Source organism: Manacus vitellinus, unplaced genomic scaffold (assembly GCF_001715985.3).
Source record: "Manacus vitellinus isolate BGI_N305 unplaced genomic scaffold, ASM171598v3 scaffold_33_pilon, whole genome shotgun sequence".
In the NCBI taxonomy this organism is placed as follows: Eukaryota; Metazoa; Chordata; class Aves; order Passeriformes; family Pipridae; genus Manacus; species Manacus vitellinus.
Window position 1 is genome coordinate 5,921,227 of NW_021940478.1, and position 22,803 is coordinate 5,944,029.

Genomic DNA, 22,803 nt, shown 5'->3' on the forward strand with positions numbered 1-22,803 from the left:
GTTGCCTCTGTTGTGATGCCTTTTCCACTGTCTGATTCTTAAACAGACTTTTTACTGCCTTCCTTGAGCAGCTTGCAGCAAACTACCATTTAATGGCATCGAAACTGTTGTACAAAGTGCTCTTCAGATAAGACTAGTAAGCATTCGAGAGCTTTAGCTGGGCATGGTAGAAAAGCAGTGACAGTGGTCAGGGAAGGGTTAAAAATGGGGGCACAGTGTGAGAAGGGCAAGGGTTTGCCTCTTGCCTAAGCATCCTTTCCAGTAAAAATGGCTGTTTTCAGTATAAACCCTTGAAAGAGCCATGAGACTACTCAAAGCACTTGTGTGGTGAAGATGTGTAGCTGTGATTGCACAGCTTAAACCTTGAGCTTTGTTTCGCAGTGGGCCAGCTGTGGTGGCTAAGCCAGTGTCAGCTATTCAGAGCCTGTCTAGGATCTGTCTGCGTGATTCTTGTTTTCAGCTTTGTTCAGCTGTTCTTATCTCATTTGATTTTCTGTATGTTTTGAATTTATTTTATTTAATTTGTTTGGGGTTTGGGTTTTTTAGCTGGAGTTCTGGAAGGTGACCCAGTTAAACTTGCTCTTGTTTGATATTTGCCATTTCCACCCACTGTGGCTGCTTCTTTGTGATGCAAGTATTCAGTCCTATCCTGGATGCAGGGGAAGTGTGAGGGAGGGAACAAAGTCAAATGAATGCCAAGTGCTGTTTGAGTGTTTGATGCACATTCTTGTGTTGCAGAAATGCTTAACTGCATTTGTCTCTTTGTTGATAGGTTAAGGATTTGCAAGCAGGTACATTAGAAACTGAGGAAATCCCGATTAATAGAACAGTTAAGATAGGTTAGAAAGTAAAAGCTGAGGAGACAGCAGCAGTTAAGTGTTTTTTTTGGCAGTCCATCAACAGGAAGGGGATTCACTTGAATGTTTTCTTTCTTTAATTTATTTTATTTATTTATTTTTTAAAGAAGAAATACCCTCTTTTGCATAGGCGGGCAAAACAGCCTTGATGATTTTTTTTATCCTCTCTTTTTCCCCCCAGACATGCTTAGCATACAGGATTCTTCCTCGCATGCCTGCTACCACAATCATAAATTATTTTAGTATTAGGTGACCAGAACTTGAGGGCATGTCTCTGCAGAAGGCAGCGAAGAAGAAATTTTGTATTTTGATTGCTCTATACTGATGGAGATCTTGGGGCATAGGCCAAACTGGAAATCTTGATTTCTCTGCATATTCTCTTTTTACAACTGCAGTGTTCTTTCCAACTCTTATCAGTACTTTCGAGCTAAACACAGTGATTTTGATTTACTGCTGCTTCACCACTGAAAGCAGTTGTCTCTGTTCCTCCTTGTCAAATGTTCCTAAGCTTTTTAGAGAACTTATATGTTTTTCAGTGGTGACTGTGTCTTACCAGCAAGCCAAGTTTGCCAAGCTACCTCAGAAAATGATGAGGAATTGAGAGATGCTGTATTTTCACAACTGTCTGATTTCAGCTTTTGTGTGTGCTGGAGGTAGGCATTGATGACACTGGTAGGCAAAAGTCAAACCTTGATCAGAATCCTCTGGGTATAAATAGGGAATGCTTGTGGCTGCATTTTAGGTCTTTTTTGTTGAGTTAGATCCATGTCCTTGATTCTGGCCTATTCTTTGGACAGTCCTTTTTCTTATTTTGCCTCTTGGAGAAGTTAAATCCAGCAAGGGACTGTACTTCAATACCTCATAAAACCAAAGGTGACTTACTCCAGCCAGGGATTACTGTTTATATTATAACACCAGAGCAGAATATTCACATTTTCCAAGCTGAAGAATTCTGACATCTCCCTGCCAGCGCCTTCACTTCTTTCTTAATCTCCGACGCTCTTCTAGTACTTGTTAATTCATGCTTTCCTCTCTGTATTATACTCTGGTATGTGTGCAGGCTGCTGAATTCAGGTCTTTGTAGTGATGCTGTAGTTTTTTTTCATGAGCTTGTGGTATAATATGTGGGTGGAATTGGAAAGGGAAACAATTAATTTTGGACTGAGCTTTAATACTTGACATTCTGCTTCCATCTGATAAGCAGTATGAGTGGGATATCTTCAAGGAACATGAATCAGTTTAAGTCCATACACAAGAGAGATAGGAACACTTGTGCTTAAGTAAATTTCCACTCCTCTGGAGGGCATTTATAAGATGTGCCTTCTAAGGTAGCAGCTGGCACATTGCATGAGGATGAAGAAATAGGGGAGTGGAAATAACCTGGAGGAGGATTTCTGTGTTAAATCAGTGTGAGGAAAAACCTTATGGGCAAGTACAATTTTGGGTGTTGTTGGGTTTTTGTTGGTTTCTTTTGTTGTTGGTTGGGTTTTTTGGGGGGTTGAGTGTTTTTTTGTGTTTGGTTTTTTTGTTGTTGGTTTGAGCGTTTTTTTACATAAGATTATGGCATAGAATTGAGAAATTTTTGGCAGTAGCAGTCTGCTGGTTCATTCTGTTCTTTGGACAAAGAATGGTGTTCCTTTTTAATTTTATTTTTATTTTTAAATACAGACAATATCTTGAAAGAATTATCATTTCAGAATGTTTTTGCCATTTTAATGCAACAGCTGGTCAAAAGAACCATGTAAGCAAGCAGCATAGTTATTTCTAAAAGTTAATTTAGTTCTGTCATCTACAGACAGAGATTAGTGTGTAACTATTCTGAATCTGACTGTCAGTTGTTTAACGAGAGATACCCTGCTACCACAGGGTTCCTGTTCCAGGCTGCTGGCAAGATTTTTGCTGGGCACCTAAACTTTGTTCACAACAAGACACTAAACTGTCAGTTAGAATAATGAGGATTTATTTCCAATGTTGTTGTATCACTCCCTGGAAGATTTGGCAAAAGGGCAGGGTTGGGGAGAAGGGGGTGTGTGTGCAGAGCATCAACTTTCCTCTCTCCTTTCCCCTTTGGAAAATACATGCATCAAAACTGATTTCTGGCAGGAATACACAGATTCCATTCAGTTTTAGTACCAGTGAGGGAACAACTTGAAGTTTCTTGTTGTATTCCACCAATGTTGAAAGTTTATTAAAAACAGAAGAATGTTCGATTCATTTTTCTTTCGAATTTAAAATGGCTTCAGTATGGTACACTGTATTAATTTCAGCATTATCAGAGCAATGTACCTTTTCTTACTTGAAGCTTTTAGTTGTATTTTGGGCTAGCTGTTCTTGAGCGAACTTCATAGCCATAGGTTATGATGCGCTCTAGGTTACCTCTTTGGCTGCTGGTATCTGTGAAACACTCCAGGTTATTCTCCTGTAGCTTGCAAGAACAAAAGTAAAACACAGATTGTTCTTCAGGGTAGCAGAATATGACCTTTCTTGGGGGGTGTTTTGCTACCACTTCCTCATCCCCATCATATGCTTGTAAAAACTCACTTTTCCCAGCAGCCTTAAACCTGTTTATTACTTAAACCTTTCCAGACTGAGCTGAAGCTGATAATTTTGTACTATGAGTGGTACAAAGGGTACTGTGTCTTTAATGTTAGTCAAGGTCCCTGTTTTGTGGAGAGGGAAGACTATCATGCACATTAGATTGAAGTTGCCGAAGTAGTAGCTGTCTGTACATTTAGGAATAGGTATACTTGCTGGTGTTTAATTAAGTACAGGATCTGTTAATGTGCTATGCTTCAGTTTAATGATCCAAATTCGAATGAGCTTAATATATTTTTAGCTTGTAGCTAAAGGGTGAAATTGAGCAGCAGCTTTTTAGAATAAATAAATAAATTTAAAACCCTTTCAGCTGCTTATTCCCTTCTCTATATTAATCCTTCCTCTTCTCCCTTCCTCCTCTGGATTTTTAGCACCCTTGTGAATAATGAATGAGCCTGAGGATTAAACTGTGTTTCTCTGAAGTGGACTCCTCTGTCTGTGTAAAACAGCTAACCTAGTTTCAGTTCTGTGCAGTGTTGAGAGATTTTTGCTTCTAATGGAAATAGTGGGGTTTTTTTTAATCCTTTGGCATTCCACGTGACTTCTGTAGCATGTTTGACCCTTATTTACTGCTGAGCAAGTTTCAACCAGCTGCTACCCTTGCAAATCCATTTCATTCATTAATAGGCCTTAAAGGTCAGTGTGGACTCCCGTGTGCATGGGAGCAGCTATCAATATTTTATCACTTTCTCTTAAGATTGACAGGAACACACCTACCTTTTGTGTCCTGATCAGTGGCTGTACAGGCTTCAGACAGCACATTTATGAGTCTCCGTTGTTGAACTCAGCTTTGCCCCTTGCAGCTGCCCATTCCAGTTGTTTGGTAGGAGCAATATGGCCTGGTCTGAACGTGGTTGCTGCAGACTGGCAACACACACTTCTGTATCGCTCTGAGGGAGCCGTTTCCGAAAACAGGAGGAAGGGAGGTCATATTTCTGCTGAAAAGGCATGGTTATGCCAAAGTTGGTTACCAAAGGATAAATAGTTTATTTTTCCATGTCTTTGGAATAACTGTCTAAGTCTAGCCCTCAAGATAGCTACACTGCTGCTGTGATCACCAAACTCCCCTAACAAGCATGAATCCTCTGCCCACAGAACTTCACTGGCAGGAATGGGCAGTGCCTATACCTCAGCAAGTCTTGTTCCTGTCCTGGAAAAAGTCCTTTGGGGGAGAAACAATAACTCCATTTCTGTGCTTCTTCAGTCCTTGCTGCTTGCAGTGGGACTGCAAAAATATACTTGACATGGGCTTCTGCTGCTTTTGGGGAACAGGGGAAGGGCACTGAGAAACTACACAGAGATCTGACTGTCTTGCTGCACACATCAGCAAGCAAGTATATAACTTTTTAAATTTAATTAACTACTAGCACTGTCTCTTTAAAATCTGAAAGGCAAATTACTGCTTCGTCTCAGGCTTTGTTTTTTGTTGTGCTTGGTACATCTTTAGCTATCCAAATATTCAAAGAGTACTTTTTCATATTTCGTAGTTGCTTTCAGGCCTGCAGGTTTAAACAAAATACTGTCTGCACCCTAGACAGTATTTAAAATACTGAAACGTTGGCTGACTTTTTTTACCATTGACTTGTTTAGTCACTTAAAAGGCAGCTATGCTCTCATGATTCATTTATGATGAATACAGAATTCGTTTTTATGTGTAATGAAAATGGAAATTATGTGGTTTATTATTGCTATAACCTGTAGGTACGTATGTAGTAATGTTGGAGGTACTGAGGTCTTGATAACAGAATAGAGGCATTCTGACATACTCATTTTGCTGATGTTTTGTTCTTACAAATGTGGTCATTTAAAAACACAATCAGAAGTTTTGTTCTTATAGTGCTAGACTTTTGGTCTTTCTGTCTGTTGTTGTGAACTTGTTGCTTTTGACCTTTACTTTATAACTATCTTAAGTTACCTCTTAAAAATAGAGATTTTTATTTATACTTCTAGACAAAACCTGCAGGATGTTTCACTGAACTCCCTTATGTAACTTCTCTTTGCAGCCTGAGATTTCTTAATGCCTCTGCCAACAAACTGGAAATGCTTCCTCCAGCCACCCTTTCTGAAGAAACCCACAGCATCTTGCAGGAGTTGTATTTGACCAATAACAACCTCACAGATAAATGTGTACCCTTGTTAACAGGCCACCCACACCTGAAAATCTTGCACATGGCTTACAATCGCCTACAGAGCTTCCCTGCAAGGTAAGTTTCACTGCCTCTGGCCCACTGGTGGGTGGGCATCGTGAAATATTTTCACAGCAAGAACTAAATTGCACAGAAATGTGGTGGCATAGGCTGTATTTTGAATGTAGTGGTACTGCAGTGGGTGGATTCACCTGCTTATGTCCTCTTGCACATTGCTACCCTCTCTTGCAGTACACAGTCAAGCAAGGCTGCATGTTGGTTGGTGTGTTTTAATGACGCTTGAAACTCTTTTCAGCTGGACTAATTCAGCATGGCCACACTTTGCTTTTGGAAGTTGAGCTAGGAGGTCTTTTGTTTTACCTGTCTTGGTCACTTTGCTTACACCTGGTGGGCTTCTCCTCGCAAGAGATTAGTGAGCATAACGGTCTGGAAATGTCTTCTCAAAGTGAACTACACTACACTAGGGAAAAATCCTCTCAACTCCTGAAGGAGATTCTGCCTGTTTTAATCAGAAGTCTTTCAAGTGTAAGATGTGCTGTAAAACTGATGGGGTACGATCTTGGAAAAGAGTTGCCAATAAATAATGGAAAAGACATCTCTGTCCTTGTGTGATGTTCTGAGCATCTAGGCTTCAGTGACAAGGGGGAGGGATGGAGATGAACTTAGGGGGAAGGGCTGAGATGCTAGACAGTGGAGGGGAAAATTTGAGATGGAATGAGAAACTGGGGTAAAACGAAAGGGAAAGAAGGGAGGAAAAAGAGTGAAAGTGAGCTGGTGAGCAGGGGCAATGTAAGCAAAGTAAGTAATCTGAAAGGTAGCATTAACAAACACTAGAAGGAATACACATTTTGTTCCAAAACTGTGTTAGCATCTGTGTGAGGAGAGGCGACAGGCACTGCTGTGAACAAGAGTCAAAGTCTATGATTTTGTTTTCTTAAAATAATGAAAACCACTGCTCTTATTGCCACTTCAAAATAAAATATGCATGTCTGTTAAAAGAAGAATTCTCAAATTTTTGTTTTCATAGCAAAATGGCCAAGCTAGAAGAGTTGGAGGAAATTGATATTAGTGGGAACAAACTGAAAGCCATTCCAACAACCATCATGAATTGCAGACGTATGCATACTGTAATTGCTCACTCCAACTGCATTGAAGTCTTCCCAGAAGTCATGCAGCTTTCTGAAATAAAGGTATGGAATGAATGTGCTTTGGAAGAAGCAAGCGTAATGTGATTTTACCAATTTTGTTCTCCCCTTGGGTCTCTCATTGCTATGGGATAGTATATTCTCAGAAATTATGGAGATCTGACAGCTGCTTTCTCCTCTGAAGTCATATGCAAAATATTTGCCCCTGTGCAGCCTCAGAGTGAAATGGAAGAGGAACCTCAAAATCTGATTTACGCTTACCTTCATTAGATTGTATCTTCTCTGCCAAATAAGTGTTAATTGTCTTCTTGTGACAATCTGTTTTGATACGACTTAAACATTTGGCAAGAGCTATGGATAATTAACTGTTACTGCCTTGGCAATTGGTTGATTGTGTAGGAATGGACTTTGTTTAGAGCACATGTTAAAAACCGCTGAAGCTGCAAAATATGATAGGCCTTGGGGACAGAGATAAATTCCAGGAGCATGGGATTTGAGTATTTAGGCAAGCTACTTTCATTTTCCTAATTGCAGTCATGTTCTGTACAATGGGGAGAATACTTAATTCATTTCTTGTATGTGTTTCCAGAAGTAATTCTGTACATTTCCTGACACTTCTTTTTGTGGGGCACATTCTTTGCTTGACCACACTGATGAACACTGCCGCTTACCTTTTGTGAATCGAGTTTCTGCTTCTCACCTGACTAGTGCAGAATAGTTCGCGCTGTGCGTTCTTTTCTTCTGGCCAGAGCTGGGAGACGGTTATCTCACAGCATACAAATCTTGTGATACAGCAGAAAAATCTGTCATTCTCTGAGGCTGAGAACTGATTACCTATTCATGGACTCAAAACAACTTAAGTGTCCTTCTGGCGCTCTGTGAAGTCAAAAGGCTAAGTTCCCAGCCTGACGTGTATGCCTCAGTGTCTGGGGTCATGGAAAGCAGCAGGAGCAATAATTCTGTTGGACAAGCGAGTACATGTAAAGATGAGCTTTGTGGTTTTAGCCAGGAAATCTCAAACAAACTTGTGGGTTTCTGAATACTCCTCCCTCTTTGGAACAATGGCCAGAGGAAGCAGAGGGCCATTTAGAATCAATCAGAAGTAAAGCCTTTTTTCTTAGAGGAAGAATTGGGGTGGGGGAGTGAGGCTCCGCACAGTAAACATTTCTTTAAAAATATGAGGGTGGTGTTAACAAAACAAAACAAAAAGATAATGTAAACATGCTGATAGGGAACAGTCACCTTTTCCCTTTTGTTCATGCATCTTGGGGAAAGCTGAATGCTTTATAGAAGCATCATGTTCAAAGTGCTACTCAGTGACATTGAGCAGCAAAAATGCTCTTGGAAGACCTAACAGTTTCTTCCTGCTGGTTTCCTATGGTTATTTAGTTCTCTTTAGCAGAAGAAAGAGGTGTGGACGTCACCAAGTGTTTTGGGAACGCAGGGATAGCGTGTGTGGCTTCATCTGAGAGGGCATAGAGTTCTTTGACTCCACCTTTGTGGAAGGACAATGCCTGGTCAGTACTCCAGAGTTTTGACTTACATGAGATGTAAATTACCAGATGGGAATGTGCTGTGTTGGGTATAGGAGTTTTTCTGGCCTATTGGCGGTTTCTCTAGGTCAGGGTTGGTGTTTATCAGTTTGGAATTAAGCTTGTGCTGATTGCCTATATCCTTTACTTGGCCTTACCCGAGCTCCTTCTTAGATACATGAGAGCATTGAAAATGTGCCAAAGTAAGTTTGGAATTCATTGCTTTAAGTATGGATTTGGTCATTTGGTGAAATAAGCTTGCTTATAGCAAAGCACAAAGTCATATAGTCTGATGTCACCTCTGTGCATATATCATATTTGATGGTTAATTTGAATGACAACTGAAGTGTCATTCAAACACTCTAAACTCCTGGGAAAACTCTGTTACCTGAGGTAATGGCTGTTTTGCTTTTGTATTTAATTAGCCTGGGAGGCTGACATATTATGGTTTTGGTGTCAGTATTACTGGAACAGTTAGTAGCAGCAGTTACTGTGCTGTCTAAAATGATTTCAGAAGAAAATTAGTATAAATGATGATGCTTTTACAGTTGCAACAACTCCAGGATTTCCAGACGCAAGGTCATTTTGGCAATATAATTTACTCTAAGCCTTTTTTACACACTTTTTTATACACTCTGTAGCCTTTTCCAAGGCCACAGAAGTTGTGTTGCCCTCTTCTAAAGAGCCCAGGGGATGTCTCTGAAATATCTTGCCCAATACATATTTTAGGGGTTTTATTTTTTTTTATGACAGGTATTTATACTGTCATGTTTATCTCTGTGCACTGAAATATCTTCTGTGAGTGGCTGAGCAGCTGGAAGCACACACACCTGAGTCAATGCCCCAGCAAACACTGCCTTGCAGCTGTTGTTTGACTGCAATTCCTTGCCTTAGAAAATAAAAAAGGATGATTTTGAAATGGTTATCCGTTGTCCTTGTGTTCTTGTGCACTCAAACAATTGACTAGTCCTTACTGTTTCTGTAGAGTGTAGCAACCTGGGCTTGCTTTTCCCAGCCGAGACCTCACTTTACTTTATCATCCAGTTTTTGTTGACTGATGAGTTGCTTCTATTCATGGTTGTCTTGCTGGGCTGCTGTGCTGAGGGTGATACAGAGGGTTTTTTTTGGTCACCATTTTTGATCAAGCTTATCTTTTGCAGGATAATTAGATTGAGATCTGCAATAAGTGAAGATCTAGTAGCAGTAACACCTTGAAAACAAAACTCTTGATCTTTGGTAGTTTTTCTCCTAGCTAAACAGGTTAATATGGGTATGGTTACCTTCAGTCACAACTGGAAATAACTGAAGTCCCTTCCAGCCTTGAACACAGCAGTTAAAAAGCTGTGGATGCAGCATAAGCAAATGCTGACTGTTAAACTCTGTCTTTCAGCTAGCCTATCAAGCACAAAATCCTGTGTGCAGTTGCAGGAGTTGTTTGTCTGGTGCTGCATGGGTGGGGCAAAACCAGCTTGCATTTCATGCATGAGGAAGTTGGGATCGGTTAGGATGTAGACTTTCCTGCTTGCCTGGGGAGTAGAATAAGGGCTAAATTTAACACAGATCTGCAACAAGTTCCTCTTAGCCTATTCTTCAAACAGTACAAGTGATACCTAAGAAAACCCAACCTGATAAATAAGCTATCTTCATAGTGCCTAGGGACCAAGGGATCTGCTGTAGAGTGTTGCTATCTTTGGCACGCTGGGCATTTAAGGAGAACAGTTAAATTATTGTATTTGTATTTTTCATTCCGGCATGCTCTTCCATCAAATTTGTAATAGCATTGAGGTGTTGAACACAGCAACTGCTGGCAGCTTTCTTAATCTGCAAAGTAATTACTGGCTCTCTGGAAGCAGCAAGAAGTTGTGCAGAGTCAAAAACCTCGCTGGAATAACTGCTGTTAAGCTGTCTACTATTTTGTTAGCGTGACAGATTTAGACTTTGATTTCCTTATCAGGCTTAGATAACGTCAGCAGTTTGTTCTTGATAGATAATAAAGCCTCCATATTAGACAATCTCGAGATTCAAGATTTGGGTCAGAAATTTATTTCCGTTGTGCTTATTTAATAAAGTGTTTGGAGATTTTTCGTTTCCAGAATTTACTAGGTTAATCCCATGCCTTCTTCCAGCTCAGGACCCAATGTCTTTGTATACACCTACAAAAATGAAAGTGCCTCTCTTGTATCGATGGTTATTACGTAATGGTCAAAATGTACAGTTAGGAAAAGTCTCCCTCTGCCCCTTTCAGCTTTTTTATTAAAGTTTCTGAAGTCTTTCCCTTTTTGCAGCTTGAAAGTAGAAAATGGTCTTTCAGAAAGATGTGGATAGTTTTTCTGTCCTCTGTTAAATACCAACTTGTTCTGTCCTCTCAGAATTACATTTTTGCAGCTTTTGGTGCTTACTATACTGGTCATCCTGAAACAGCATTTGGAGAGTTGATTTTGTTCCCAAATACCCTATTTTTCCTCATGTATTGACTTTCATCTGGATATGCAGCTTTAAACAATGTTTGTTTAGGGATTTTGTCATTCTAGTGCACTTGTTCTAGCTAATTTGTGCTTAGCTGGTGGGTAGCCTGCAAGTTGCTCTGCTGTTTTGTATCATTTTTTCTGAAATATTTAAACTTTTTTTTTCACTCATTTTATTGACTTCATATTTAATATGACTCCATCTAAGATGACACAAATTAAAACCATGTTTAAAACAGCACGGTGTTTTTTCCTTTCCCCCCTCTACTCCTCCCCTCCACATACACGAATAACTCTCCTTATTTTAATATCCCTCAGTAAATACTGAACTCCTGGGAGCATGCTCATACTCATGCTGGTTTAAACTGACTTTGGAGGAGGGACTGCTATGCCCATGACTTAGAGGCCCCAGCTGTACTTATCTCTGTTTCCTTTATCTATTAAAAGACTATTTTCATCAATAACATGTTTTCTTAAATACTTTGAAAATCCACTGACAATCTTTTTGTCTGTGAAGAGCAGACAAAACTTAGTGGTTTTGTAACAAGATGGCACCTGACTATAGATGGAAATGGAGGGAACATATTTCTAGGTGTCCCTAGCAAGATGGCTAAATGTCATATGAATTTCTTTTGTAAGAACCACTTACCTAAATGAATGGTTGCAACCTTTATTGTTCAAAAAATGTCCATTACTGCATTTAATCAAAATTTGTATGATCTTGATGACAGCTGAATTCTCTTCTTTTTTGGCTGCTTTCCTTTTGCAGTGTGTGGATCTAAGCTGCAATGAACTGAGTGAAGTCACATTGCCTGAAAACCTGCCTCCAAAACTGCAAGAGCTGGACCTGACTGGAAATCCCAGATTAGCCCTGGATCACAAAACCCTAGAGCTGCTGAAGTAAGTTACTTTACAGAGGGGGAAAGGGCAGAAAACTTCTGTCCCTAGGATGTGAGAAAACCACAATACACAGAAGTGTGTATCTCCCGTAAGGAGAATGTCTTCCTGTTGTCAGTGGATCGGAAAGTAACAGACTATGTGGATAGGTCAGAAATTGCTGCTTCCTTGAAGAGGATGACTTTATTTTCTCCAGTGCAATTGCTTTCAGCTGTAACTCCTGGAGGCTTCTGCTAGTCTGGGTTAACCACTATTGGACCAGTTTGATCTCCATTTTACTTCTGACAACAGATTCAACAAAAAGACCGATTTTGTACCACTCTGGAGATGCCAGTAGCTGCCTGCTTTTTCTTTCTTCACATTTATCTGCTTGGGTCTCTTTGCCATTGTGCTCTTTTTAGCTCTTCACATACTGTTTCTTGCTACCCTTCATACCTCTCTGCTTTTGTCCTAGAAATTTTAAATTTTTCATATTTAAACCTCTCATGAAGACTCACATCTCCCACTCTGTTTGCAGCAAAACTAGTTCCTTTGCTTTGGGACCCTCATTTTCCTTCCTGTTTACCTGTTTGTTTCCTGCCCTCACTTAAGTGTCATCCATAACTGAAATTCACCTTGTGCCTTGTTCTGCAGTGTGTTGGGAAGCTGTTGCACTAAACCAGATCATCTGTGGATAGTGGTGCTGCCTTGACCTTTTCTTTTGTCCTTTAGGGAACTGCACCAGCTCCAGGTTTCCTTCTAAGTCTCTTCGATTCTTAAATATTGAATGGTTTCAAGGAGGATTGATTTACTTTTTAGGGGTTGATCAGTTGCTTCATGCTGTTTTCTTTTAAATGGTTAAGAGCAGACACTGGAGTAGTAAACCTCATCTGTTGTGCAAGTAAGGGAATCTTATGGTGTGAGTTTGCTTTTAGCTTGAATCAGCAGGTTTTACAAAATATAAGTGGAAATGTGAGTTTTCACAGATAAGAGTCCATGTTCTGCAGCAGACAGTGAAAAAAGGGGCATTCCTCTATTTTAAGAGCTACTTTATTGCATACAGGAAATCTTGTTGCAGAAGTAGTGTGTAATTTTGCTCTGGTTCATAGGGGGAAAAAGATGTGTTTTACACAGTTAATGAATTGTATCAAAACTTAAAGTGAAATATCAGCTTTTGTCGTGTATAACCCAGCAGACAAGATGGACACCCAGTTTCTTGTCATGTTAGTGTTCAGGCATCATGCATTGTAGCATTATTGTACAAATTGAAATCCTAAGTAGTTGAAGAGAAGTGTGGCCCAGTTACATGTCGTATTTTCACTGGCAAATATGTGGTTCTTAATTCACAGAAAACTTTTTTCCCCTTGTATGCACATTTTGCTTGATTATTTGTTTGGAGGGGTTGAGGGTGGTTTTTTTTTTTTTAGTTTTGTTTAATTTTTTAAAATAAATTATTCTGAAGACTTCAGATCTGTTCTGTTCACTAATATTCATTTGCTGCAGTCAGGTGTTTCAGTCTATACTGATATGCTACTCTGACTTCTATGGTATACTGCTATAATTGACTGTGAGGGAGGAGGCACTTCTTTCACTTGATTTTCCTGGCAGGCACAAAAATACTTGTGCACTTGATACTTTTTATATCTTCCTTCTGCATGTGAAAGGCAGCTCTCCATCTGTGCCCTGGCAAGATTGAAGCAGGTAGTAGGTTAATATGTATTCTCAGTGCTGGTGAGAAGAAGAGTCCTGTCATGCATGCTTGCTTTTTTAATATGTGTGGAGATCTTAAAGGATGCTTTCATGCTTAGGAGGATGTTGCCAAGGGATTTAGTGGATGTAAGAATTTTCAGTAGCAATTAAAATGAAAAAGAACAACAACAACAAAAAATAAATGCTGCTACTCCGATTTCTAGGAAAGAGTATCTAGTTCAATTGTAACAGTCATTTTAAATTAAGGGGGGAAATAAACCATGCTGTTCAGAAGCCTTAGCCCATATTGCCTGCATAGGATGTGCTGCTGGATATCATTCCTTTCTGGTCTGTTTGTGGTGGTGCTACTAAGGAGGCTGAAAGCAGTGCGTTAAGGAATCTTTTTTTTTTCACCACTGCTGGGAAGCCTTGAGACAAGTTTGGGTCCTTGACCTGCCTAGGAATCAATGGTCAGTCAATCCAGTTAAAAAAAGAAACAGAAACCTTTTTGACTCAAGTTCCTGTGCTCTAGAGATAAGTGCCTCACTGTGTGAGAAGTCTGCAAAGAAAGAGTGTTTGCTTATGTGTGTACTTCTTTGCAGGTGCAGACAGAATTAGAATCTCTGCTACTTTAGAAGACATCCAGGTTTCTAGTCTGGTTGGGGGTTAGATAATCTCTTCTAATGCTTGTGGCAAGATGTTTGCCTCCTGTTTGCCACATGGAGGGCTGCAGAACCAAAAACTTAAAACCAAAGTGGTTCTAACATTATTTATGTAATTTGTTTGCTTTTAATCTGCCCTCGCTGATGTACATCCTGGCTATTAACATAGAAGAAATCGAACTGCACGTGACAGTACTTCAGGTTATTTGAGGAAGGCTGTGCAATTCTGAAAAGACTTTTCTGTGTGTTCAGGTCAGGTAGGGATTTGGATAGAGAAAAAATGAATGCTCAGAGTGAACAGTTAGACCTTTCTGCTTGTGTCCTTTTATGTTTCTTTTGGTTCATGAAAGGTTCAGGTGCCTTTGAAGTCTCAGCAGTGTGTGGGGAGCTCACTTTTCCTGCCTTTGGAAAAGAGCAGTAGGGAGCAGGGGGTAGGTCATCTCTCCCCAGAAAAGCAGGGCTGTGAGGTATAAACAGAGAGGGCTGGACCCTTTTTAAATCTTAACTATGCTCCGTGAGATACTTGAAATTCAGGCTAAAGGCTATGTTGGTAGTAAATTGCAGGGTAGAGGATCAAGGGCGTAAGTAAAATTGGACTGCACAACTGGGGAAGGCAGAAGGGCTGTTGCCTGCTGTCAGGACCACAGGCTGGCTCTTGCAGGTTGATGCAGGACCAGGATGGAGCTAATTTCAGTTTTGTGGGTGTTTTCATGAAAGGCTGTTACTACATGTTGTTGTTTCTAAATAATTTTTTTTTCTTCCATTTAGGGGATGCTGTGGGTCATACAGGATATTTCATTTGAGTACAATGAAAAGAGTGCAGAGACTTGTTGTTAGAATGGGCGGGAGAGATGTATAAGTTAAAAAAAGTCACCCCCCTCTACTGGCTTTCATCAAGCTAGTGACAAATTTGCTTTGTATTCCTACAGGGCCAGGTTTGAAACGAATAGCTTGGGGTGAGGGCAGGGAAAGAAAAACCAGCTAAGCAAAATAGTGCAGCTGCCACCCTCATAAGAGGCTGTCAGAGGCATTGTTTGTTGTATACAGGCACATAAAGGTAACCATTTTGGATGTCCTGTTTCATTTTCTTCTATTAAATGTTATTACTGAGAACTGGGAGAGTAGAAAAAGGTATTTTCTTCACGTTTTAAGTGCATCTTTCCCCTTTCTTTTCTCCCTGCAGCAATATTCGCTGCTTCAAGATCGACCAGCCCTCAGCCGGTGACGCTTCAGGAGCGCCGGCAGTGTGGAGTCACGGGTACACGGAGGCATCCGGCGTTAAGAACAAGTATGACCTGGTGTGGGTTTTGTTACATGGGCACTTTAACAGCAGAGTCCCTCTATGCCAAGATAAAGAAATCCTTTTTCAGTGAAAGTTTTGGGGCTCGCAGAGGCAGAGGCCATGCCACAACTCTGCATTTGTATACCAAGCCCCTGCTTGGCTCTCCACTTTGGTCTTTGTTAGGGAAGTTGCTAAGATACAAGTGTAGCCGACACATTTGGTCTGTGCAAGACTCCGGTACTTGCAAAAGATTTGAGTGTTTGAAAGCATTTTCTTCTTTGCAAAGCTTCTTTATCTTCAACCAAAGGATGTTTACCAAGCAAATCAGAGATACTAAAGGAAGAGACAGAATGGCCAAAACTCTGAATATTCACAGTGTGTGACACTCCTGTGATTAAGGCAGCACTTGACAAATAATGTATAAGAGCAATGTGATTAATCTTTGTGCCTCAAATACCTTTTGAGAAATCCTTTACTACCCAGGTTTCTGTAGCAAGTGCCAGCAAGCCTTTACCAACTGTTTAATGATTTAACACACAACTTGGTCCCAAAGATGGCTTTTAGAGGAGCAAGTGCAATTTAAATTGGTGTTTCAGGGATACTTTCCCCCCTTTTTCTGCAAATAAGGGACTAGTTCACGTGCTGAAAAGGAGGAAGAATGTTTAGTGCTTGGCTTGAACTTCCAGTATAGTTTCCGCCCCATCTTAGCACTGTTGATGGGCCTGACTTGTCTCCAATTAAACTAATTAATTTATCGACTATTAAACTAATAGTGGGATATATCCATGATGTTCTCCTGCTTCATTTTTTCACTAGGCTGTGTGTGGCAGCACTTTCAGCCAACAACTTCTGCGACAACCGGGAGGCACTTTATGGTGTTTTTGACGGTGACCGCAATGTGGAAGTGCCGTATTTGCTGCAGTGCACCATGAGTGACATCTTAGCAGAAGAGCTACAGAAAACAAAGAATGAGGAGGAATACATGATCAACACTTTCATTGTTATGCAGAGGTGAGTCTTGGATCTGAAGCGTTTTTTGCCTTGGCTGTGCTCACTGGGCAGGTTGTTTGCTTTCAGATCAGACACCTGCTCTTGCTTCAAAGAAATGTGAGGGGTGGGAAAAAGCCTTGGTATCTGGCTACAGCGTTTTCTTTTATTGCTTGTTTTGTGAATATTGCTCTCTGTTCCTTTCAGGTGTGGGGACAAAAACCCCAACACCTCCCCAGCCAAACAAGAAAAACTCCAACTCACCTGCAAAATTACTAAATGCCCATGACTAAGTGGTGGGTGGAGGTCTATTCTTTTTTTGTGTATTTTCTAAGTCTTACCGTTCACAATTGGCCATAATCAAGTCAGTGTTGTGAATGTCTTGATCATCTTTTTAAACTTCCGTACTACTGCTGCCTGAAAGTCTGGACTCACTCTTTCTGTTTCTCTCTACCAATTCGGGTTATTTAAGGCTACACAGCTATTTAAAACAGATAGTTTGACTCCTTAGAAATCCCTTTGGCCTTAGAATATCATTTGAGCAGGACCCATCCAGAGATATTGTGATACAATAGCTGTGAGTGTAATAGTAGTTTTGTGTAGTGGTTTGGAAACTGTGTGTGGTGTTCTTGACAGAAGAAGAAATTGTGCCCAGGGAGACACTGAGTGAAGGAGGAGTACGAAGAGAATTGAAGAAAGGAAGAAAGGAGAAAGCAAATAAGCAACTTAAAGACTAAGGAAGTGGATCAATTAAAAGTAGTATTGCTTATTGTTGAATTGCTGCACCTTTGGAAAGGAGAAGTACTGAAGTTGTTGTATTGGAAGAGATAGAAAAGCAGTAGGATGATACTGAAACTTACAAACACAAGAGAGAAAACACTTCCTTCCCATAATGGCTTATAACAGTGCCTCAGACTACTAGCTGAGAAGGTGGTTGCCATATACTTGAAATATTCAAAAGTAATAACAAATTTGAGTATTGAAAGTACTTATTAAGTGGTTTGTTACTAATGCAATTTCACAGAAATGTGGCATTCCTACAAAACAAGCTGCTTTTTTTTCCCGTCTCAAATCAAAATAAGCTAACCACTTCTTTGGAGAACCAGAAATAGTATTCATTCCAGTTGCATTTAACCATTCACTGATGCTTACAGTTGATATTCAGCACTCCTAAAGCATATTTGTAAAAAATAAATTAAAAAAGCACATTGAAGCTTGGTTGCAAATTTAATCGTGCATTCTCTCCAGGATTTTGAATCAGAAGTTCTTACTAGATATACCGAGCCTTAATAGAAATATTAGCAATAGCTTTATAATTACTAGAGGAGAAGACCCCAGTAAACAAGCTACTGGGAAAGATGAATGATTTTTCACAGCCTAGTATTGCAATTAACTTACCTTGTAATGGCAGGATTCTGAAAACTTCAATTTTATTGATAGGTTTTTTCCCCCACTGTGACTCCTGCTGAAAAAGCAGGCTTAAACATTTCTAAGAATATATTTAATAGGTTATTACCTGACAGCATAAACTCCTTACAGCGGAGTTCACAGCCACTGTGATTTTTTTTTACTAATAATTTGATACTTTTAAGAGCATTATTCTGAAGACATCACAAAACAGTGAACCTCTGCCTTCTGTTTTTGCTCAAAAGTAAAGGTTTTTTACAGTCAGAATTATTATTTTTATAACAAAATCTGTAGCTTCAGAAGCCAAAGCTCCATCTGACCTTTAAAACAAATATTTATAAGATGTAAAGGAAAAGAGACAACTGAAATTCTTTAAAAGTACAAAGATTTTTTTTTTCTCTAAAGTTGAGCAGATTTGAGTATCTGCGTATGTGAAAATAACACACTGCCTGAAAAGTTGCACGTGAGATCTCTGCAGTGCTTCTGCTGTAGTGTCACGGTCTTCAGTTGAGACTTTTGTTTCTGGCCCAGTGATCCGACAGAGTCAATGCCCCGAATGCTTGTGGAACAGCGGCTCTTTCTCCGTAGTACCCCTAACACTTGTTTTCCCGTTAAAGAACAATCACTGTTTTGTTTAATTCCAGGAAACTTGGAACAGCTGGACAGAAACTTGGAGGCTCTGCTGTCCTTTGCCATATAAAACATGATCCCATGGACCCTGGTGGATGCTTCACGCTAACCTCAGCAAATGTGGGGAAGTGCCAAACAGTTCTTTGCCGGAATGGGAAACCTCTGCCTTTGTCCAGGTGTTACGTGATGAGTTGTGAAGAAGAACTGAAGAGGATTAAGCAGCATAAGGCCATTATCACAGAGGTTAGAGAACAGCTGGGACTGTTGCAATTTGCAGCTTCCTTGAAGAGTATTTGCACAGCAGTGCATGAAATTACATGTTGATATTAGTAACCTCTAGGAGGTAGCGTTCGTGGTATGGGTTCCAGAGTTGCACTTTTCCTTTCAAGGTGATTCATACCATGCAATCAAGTTGTTTTTCTGTCCCATTGCCATGCAAGATTTTGATTACCTTCTGAGAGTGAACAGTTTTAAGTGTGTTGCATTGGAACAGGAAAGCAGACACCCTCCTCCCAATGGGAGAGGAGTTGCTGTGTTGGAGCTGTCATGATAAGCCTCTCCAATTGAAAAGGATGAGAGGGCAGAGCACTTGGAGCAGTGCTGTCCTTCCCTTAGGAGACTCCTTGCTCCCGGCAGGCTGACTTTGCTGTCTGAGCTTCTATGTTCCCAGAACTGCCCTTTGACAGGCTGCTCTTGAAGAGAGCACTTGCCCAAAAGGAAAACTCACTCTGTGCTCAGCTGAACCACGAGAGAGGATAAAACTATTTGTTCCCTTCTTAGAAGCTTGAAGCCACTGCTGTCAGTTTTGCTTTGCTTTGTGTGACACATGGATAAATATCGAGTCCTCCTAATGGTGGACTCAGAAAGGGCAGAAAACTCAGTGCTGTGTGCCCGAGAACCGAGTGTGCACGTGTGTGTGTAGGGATGTGTGTGTGTGTGGAATAAGTCATGTGCCTATTGATCTTGCCAGGGAAAGGTGACGACTGGGATCTCAAATGTGACAAGTTGAAAGGGAGTCACTCCAACGTAGTGTGCATCACCGAGGCATGCTCATTATGTTGTTCTGTGGAGGGAAAGGGAGATTTCTGTGCTGAATCTTAAGATGACTCACTGATTTCATGTGCTTTGATGGCTTATCACTGCTGTCAACCTTCTAATGGGAAAGTTAACAAACCAACATGGGGTTTTATTTCTTCTGAGTGGTTTTAAAGAAGAAGCTTTTTTAGTCTTGGTTCACTTTTCTGTGGTTATCCGCTTTATAATAAACCCTACAGTTATTAGCTGGACCCAAAGAGTGTAAATCCTCAACCTTTACTGTGCTTCCCAAACACACAATTAGGAGGGTGCAGCTATCCCCACCAGGCTGACAGATAGCTAGGCTTGCTGTTTCAGACATTTGCTCTGCTTATTCTGGCAGCTTAGATTCTAACCAGGACAGGATTCTGGGATTCGGACGTGCATGGGATTTTTTTTCTCAAATGCGTCCATTTTTACTGATGTTTTCCCTTCAGATACTACTCCTCCTCCATTTGGAAATGTCATATCTAAGTGGAAATGTAGTAAGTAATTGGGGCATGTAAAACATTTCACTACAACTCAGCTGATTGAGACATGCAGACTTGCTCTCTGCTACATTTGACTTGCATGCTTCATTTAAAGTATTTTTTAATGAACTTTTGTTTCTGAAGCGATGAGCCAAGATGAAACCTACGATTGTTACAGCTGCAAGAGAAGACTCATAACTGAATGACCTGCCCCTATATCAAATGGAGCTGTGTGTTGCTTTGCTCTGTATAAAGCCAGATATCGTGGGTGGAGGAGGGATAAGTCTGACTCACTAGTAAAACATTTGTCCAGTTGGCTCTTGCAGCTGCAGGGCCAGAATAGATGGCTCTTTGTTACAGCCTTCTGCTTTGTTGGTCTGTGCATAGGTGATGCTGATGACAAATCAGTCAGGTGTAGGAGGTGTAGTGCAGGATTGCAAACCACCCTTTGCTGTGCTCTGATCCCAGCTCTGTCTCTCCTTGCAAGTTACTTTGCTTTTTTGTCTCCTTAAATGGCGCTATAAATGGCAGCATTGGGGGTACTGCAAAAACAGCCATCAATAAAATGCAAGGAGATGCAGGTACTGTGTATCCTTGTCTGTCTTGTTTCCAATTTCTTGTCCTTTCTAATTTCAGGATGGTAAAGTGAATGGTGTGACAGATTCAACAAGAATCTTGGGGTACACCTTCCTTCACCCAAGTGTTGTGCCGCGTCCTCATGTCCAGTCCATCACCTTAACTCCACAAGATGAGTTCTTCATTCTGGGAAGCAAGGGCCTGTGGGACAGCCTCTCGATGGAGGAAGCAGTGGAGGCAGTCAGAAACGTTCCTGATGCGCTGGCAGCCGCGAAGAAGCTTTGCACTTTGGCCCAGAGTTACGGCTGCAATGACAGTATCAGCGCTGTCGTGGTGCAGCTCAATGTGACGGAGGACAGCTTCTGCTGCTGCGAACTTAACGGGGTCCCACCTCCCAGCCCTGGCATTTTCCCCCAGTCCGTCAATGTGGTCATCAAGGACAGGCCAACAGATGCGCTTGGGATGCCGTCTTCGAGCAGCGGTATGGCTTCGGAAATCAGCAGCGAGATCTCCACCTCCGAAATGAGCAGTGAGGTGGGGTCCACAGCCTCCGATGAGCCTCCCCAGGTAGCCATGAATGAGAACAGCCCCGCCTACCCAGGGGAGCAGCGCTGCATGCTGCACCCCGTCTGCCTGTCCAATTCCTTCCAGCGGCAGCTCTCCAGCGCCACATTCTCCAGCGCCTTCTCTGACAACGGCCTTGACAGCGACGACGAGGAGCCGATCGAGGGGGTGTTCACCAACGGCAGCCGCGTGGAGGTGGAGGTGGACATCCACTGCAGCCGAGCAAAGGAGAAGCAACTGCTCCAAGTGCCGGTGGAAGCCAGCGACGAAGGTATCGTCATCAGTGCCAATGAAGATGAGCCCGGCCTTCCCAGGAAAGCTGAATATTCTGCCACAGGCACAATAGGGCGTCGGCGGGGCAATGGTTCTGTGGCACCACACGAGAGGAGCCATAACTTAATTGAAGTTGCAACGGATGCACCACTCAGAAAAACTGGGGGCTACTTTGCTGCTCCAGCACAGCCTGATCCTGATGATCAGTTCATCATCCCACCAGAGCTTGAGGAAGAAGTGAAGGAGATTATGAAGCAGCACCAGGAACAACAACAACAACAACAGCAGCAGCAGCAGCAGCAGAGGCAGTATCCAATGGACCACCTGGCAGACTATTACGACACACCACTATGACCCACTCTATTCACTGCTCGGAAATAAACTAACAAATAAGGACACTAGAGTGTGAGACCCAGTGGGCTTGCATTACAGCAGGGGTTTTCCTTATCCTTTTCCTTTATATACTTCCTTTTCCTTATCCTGCCACTACAGATAACTGCAGCTTTTCAGTTTGTTAGGTTTAATATTCATTGACTTTCTTCTAGAGACGCTTGACTGGTAAAGTTTAAAATAGTTAATCTTCCCTTAACATATCAAGTGTAAAAACAGAAAAACAAAAAAATAAAAAAAAATAAAAAGGTTTAATATATTGCTGAGAAACAGATGATGATGTAATATTTTTTAAAATGGCTTGTTTGTTTTGTTTGAAAAGCAGGGCAGTAGCCAGTGCTAAATGATTTAAGTAATATTGTAATACTGTATTTCTTTGAGAGAAAAGGCTTTTTTTGGTCTTGAAAATGATAGACATTTGTAGAATATGGAGACTAACTCCTAGGAGTTGCTTTACTCTTTCAGGTGACTTAAGTCACTGAGATTCACTAATTTTCTCTGAGAGAACAGTTGATTGGGAAATTCCTGTAAATAGCTCAGTGTTGTATAGTGATGCTTACATGTTTTGTAGCCTTGGCATTAAGGACACAACCTGAAAAACTGACCCTTTTTCTTAAGCGACTCTTTGGGCTGTGGTCATGGAGCGTGAAGGACTGCGTGGCTGTGTACAAGTTAGCTAGAGCCAAGGTGGTGTAGACTGTTTATAGAAACCCACTTTTTCCTCCGGTCTCTTTCTTTCCTTACTTTTACAGACACGTTTTGTTTGTGTTCCTTACTGCTGCCACAACCAGCATGATTGTATAGAGCTCATTTGCTGTAGAACATTTACATACCAAGAGTTATATTAAAGCCGAATGCACAAATGAACATGTCATAATTTTTGTTATAATAAATATAAAATTTACACCTGATGTCTGCTTTTATGTCTGAATAGCTGAGCAGCAGCTCTCAAGGAGTAGCTTGCTGTGGCTTAGCAGCGTGCTGCTCAGTTAAACCAAGAAGTGTTGAAACTTTTTCAGCTTGATCACATTTTTACACTAACTGCAGAAGCGCATGTGTACTTTCAGAATTTAAAGACCACACAAAGTGGCCTTTAAAAGATAAGAAACAACTCTCTGAGGAATTGATCCGTTTCTTCTTTTCTTTGTCAGTACTAGTTCAGCACTATTGATTTGCCCTTTG

The 22,803-nt window shown here is 41.0% G+C and overlaps 1 protein-coding gene across 1 annotated transcript in view; it reads left to right on the plus strand.

Moving 5' to 3' along the window:
- The window catches only part of PHLPP1 (PH domain and leucine rich repeat protein phosphatase 1), a 66,151-nt gene extending 43,619 nt beyond the window's left edge, over positions 1-22,532 (plus strand). The window contains exons 11-17 of the mRNA XM_018076884.1: positions 5,456-5,656; positions 6,627-6,789; positions 11,511-11,641; positions 15,152-15,256; positions 16,067-16,261; positions 18,289-18,517; positions 20,455-22,532. Of these exons, the coding sequence (XP_017932373.1) occupies positions 5,456-5,656; positions 6,627-6,789; positions 11,511-11,641; positions 15,152-15,256; positions 16,067-16,261; positions 18,289-18,517; positions 20,455-21,585 (2,155 nt within the window). The 3' untranslated portion in view covers positions 21,586-22,532. The remainder of the gene's footprint in view (positions 1-5,455; positions 5,657-6,626; positions 6,790-11,510; positions 11,642-15,151; positions 15,257-16,066; positions 16,262-18,288; positions 18,518-20,454) is intronic.
- The last annotated feature ends 271 nt before the right edge of the window (positions 22,533-22,803 follow it).